The 1,736-nt window shown below is 39.0% G+C and overlaps 1 protein-coding gene across 1 annotated transcript; it reads left to right on the top strand.

Annotated features, from left to right (window-relative positions):
• Positions 1-446: 446 nt before the first annotated feature.
• On the top strand, positions 447-1,397 carry LOC108396312 (olfactory receptor 6C2-like). The gene has a single exon (XM_037002181.2). It carries the CDS (start codon positions 456-458, stop codon positions 1,395-1,397), a length of 942 nt encoding a protein of 313 aa, XP_036858076.1. The 5' UTR covers positions 447-455.
• Positions 1,398-1,736: the final 339 nt, after the last annotated feature.

Raw genomic sequence — 1,736 nt, 5'->3', positions numbered from 1 at the left:
GGTGTGAGAATGATTTGCTGATATGCTGTTCTGACAGAGGAGGAAATTAAAATTTTATACAGGTATGTTCCTACCTATTGACATTTATGGATCTCCTACTCTACACGGAGGAGTGAGGACACCAGGACGGCTGCCCTAATCTCAGGGGACTGGGGGATCCTCCTGGCATTTTCTATTTACTTTAAAATTGGCTGTGTACCAGTGGTGGATACAAAACATCAGATAATATTTTCTGTGAACCACAGTCTGAAGACCATGTTAAAGCAGAGCCCAGGGAAATGAAGCCCAGTGCAATCACCTCTACATCAGATCACTGATGATGCAGTAAAAGTTAAAATATGTGCTTCTACTGATTGGCTTGGTTACTTTCCTCTATGCAGCTTATTGGGCATTATTTTTATATTCTAAACCTAAGATTTAGAGTTTATGATTTACTAACATACCTGAGGACAGTGATGAAAAATCATTCTGCAATAACATTCATCCTACTTGGATTAACAGATGACCCACGACTACAGGTTTTTCTTTCAATATTTCTGTTTCTCGCCTACATTTTCAGTGTTGCTGGAAATCTCATCATTGTGCTCCTCACTCTGCTGGACTCTCACCTTAAAACTCCCATGTACTTTTTCCTTCGGAATTTCTCCATCTTAGAAATAATATTTACAACTGTCTGTGTTCCTCGATTCCTGTATAGCCTGACAACTGGGGACAGAAGGGTTACCTATAATGCTTGCTTCATCCAATTATTTTTTGTCATCCTCACTGGGGCAGCAGAATATTTTCTTCTAACTGCCATGTCCTATGACCGCTACGTGGCCATCTGCAAGCCCCTGCACTACACCACCATCATGAGTGACAGGGTTTGCATCACTCTTGTCCTTTTGTGTTGGCTGATTGGGTTAATTGTCATACTCCCCCCACTTAGCCTAGGAGTTCAGCTGGATTTCTGTAACTCTAATCTCATTGACCATTTTGGCTGTGATGCATCTCCTCTTCTGAAGATTATGTGCTCAGACACTCAATTTGTAGAGCAGCTTGCCCTCGTCATGGCTGTGCTGACCCTCATTTTCACATTAGTCTGTGTAGCTGTGTCGTACACATACATCATCAAGACTATTTTAAGACTCCCTTCAGCTCAGCAAAAACAAAAGGCTTTCTCCACTTGTTCTTCCCACATGATTGTAGTTTCCATCACCTATGGAAGTAGCATCTTCATTTATATGAAACCAGCAAAGGAAGGTGTAGCCATGAATAAGGTGGTGTCATTGCTCAACACGTCAGTCATCCCTCTGATGAACCCTTTCATTTATACTCTGCGGAACAAGCAAGTAAAGCAAGCCTTTAAGGACTCAATAAAAAAGATGGCATTTCTTTCAAGGAGTGAGGAAACCTAAAAGATTTTAAAAATTAAAAATATATATGTAAAAATGTTTCATCTTTTACTATGTGTTCTAATTCCAGTCTACAGTACAGTACTGAAATTATGTTCTGATTAACCACAGAAGTTTTTTGCATGAATCTTAGACCACAGACTTAAGAAATCATTAAGGACTTACTTAAAATAAACCTTCTTTTGTAATGGTTCCCTTTCCTAATTGAGCATAAATATAGATTTTTCAGAAGGACCAAACATCACCTCATCATTCTTATGTCTGAAACACAAAAAGGCAGTAAAAATTTAGGTCATATTTTTGTCCATTCACTTTTTAAAATTGATTGCCTGTTAGGGCTTG

The sequence above is a fragment of the Manis javanica genome, chromosome 10 (genome assembly GCF_040802235.1).
Source record: "Manis javanica isolate MJ-LG chromosome 10, MJ_LKY, whole genome shotgun sequence".
Classification (NCBI taxonomy): domain Eukaryota; kingdom Metazoa; phylum Chordata; class Mammalia; order Pholidota; family Manidae; genus Manis; species Manis javanica.
The sequence above is the reverse complement of the archived record's forward strand: the minus strand, read 5'-3'. Positions and strand labels throughout refer to the sequence as shown.

What these genes read in the sequence shown, in the direction of transcription:
- LOC108396312 (XM_037002181.2), top strand. Translation starts at nt 456, where the DNA reads ATGAAAAATCATTCTGCAATAACATTCATCCTACTTGGATTAACAGAT.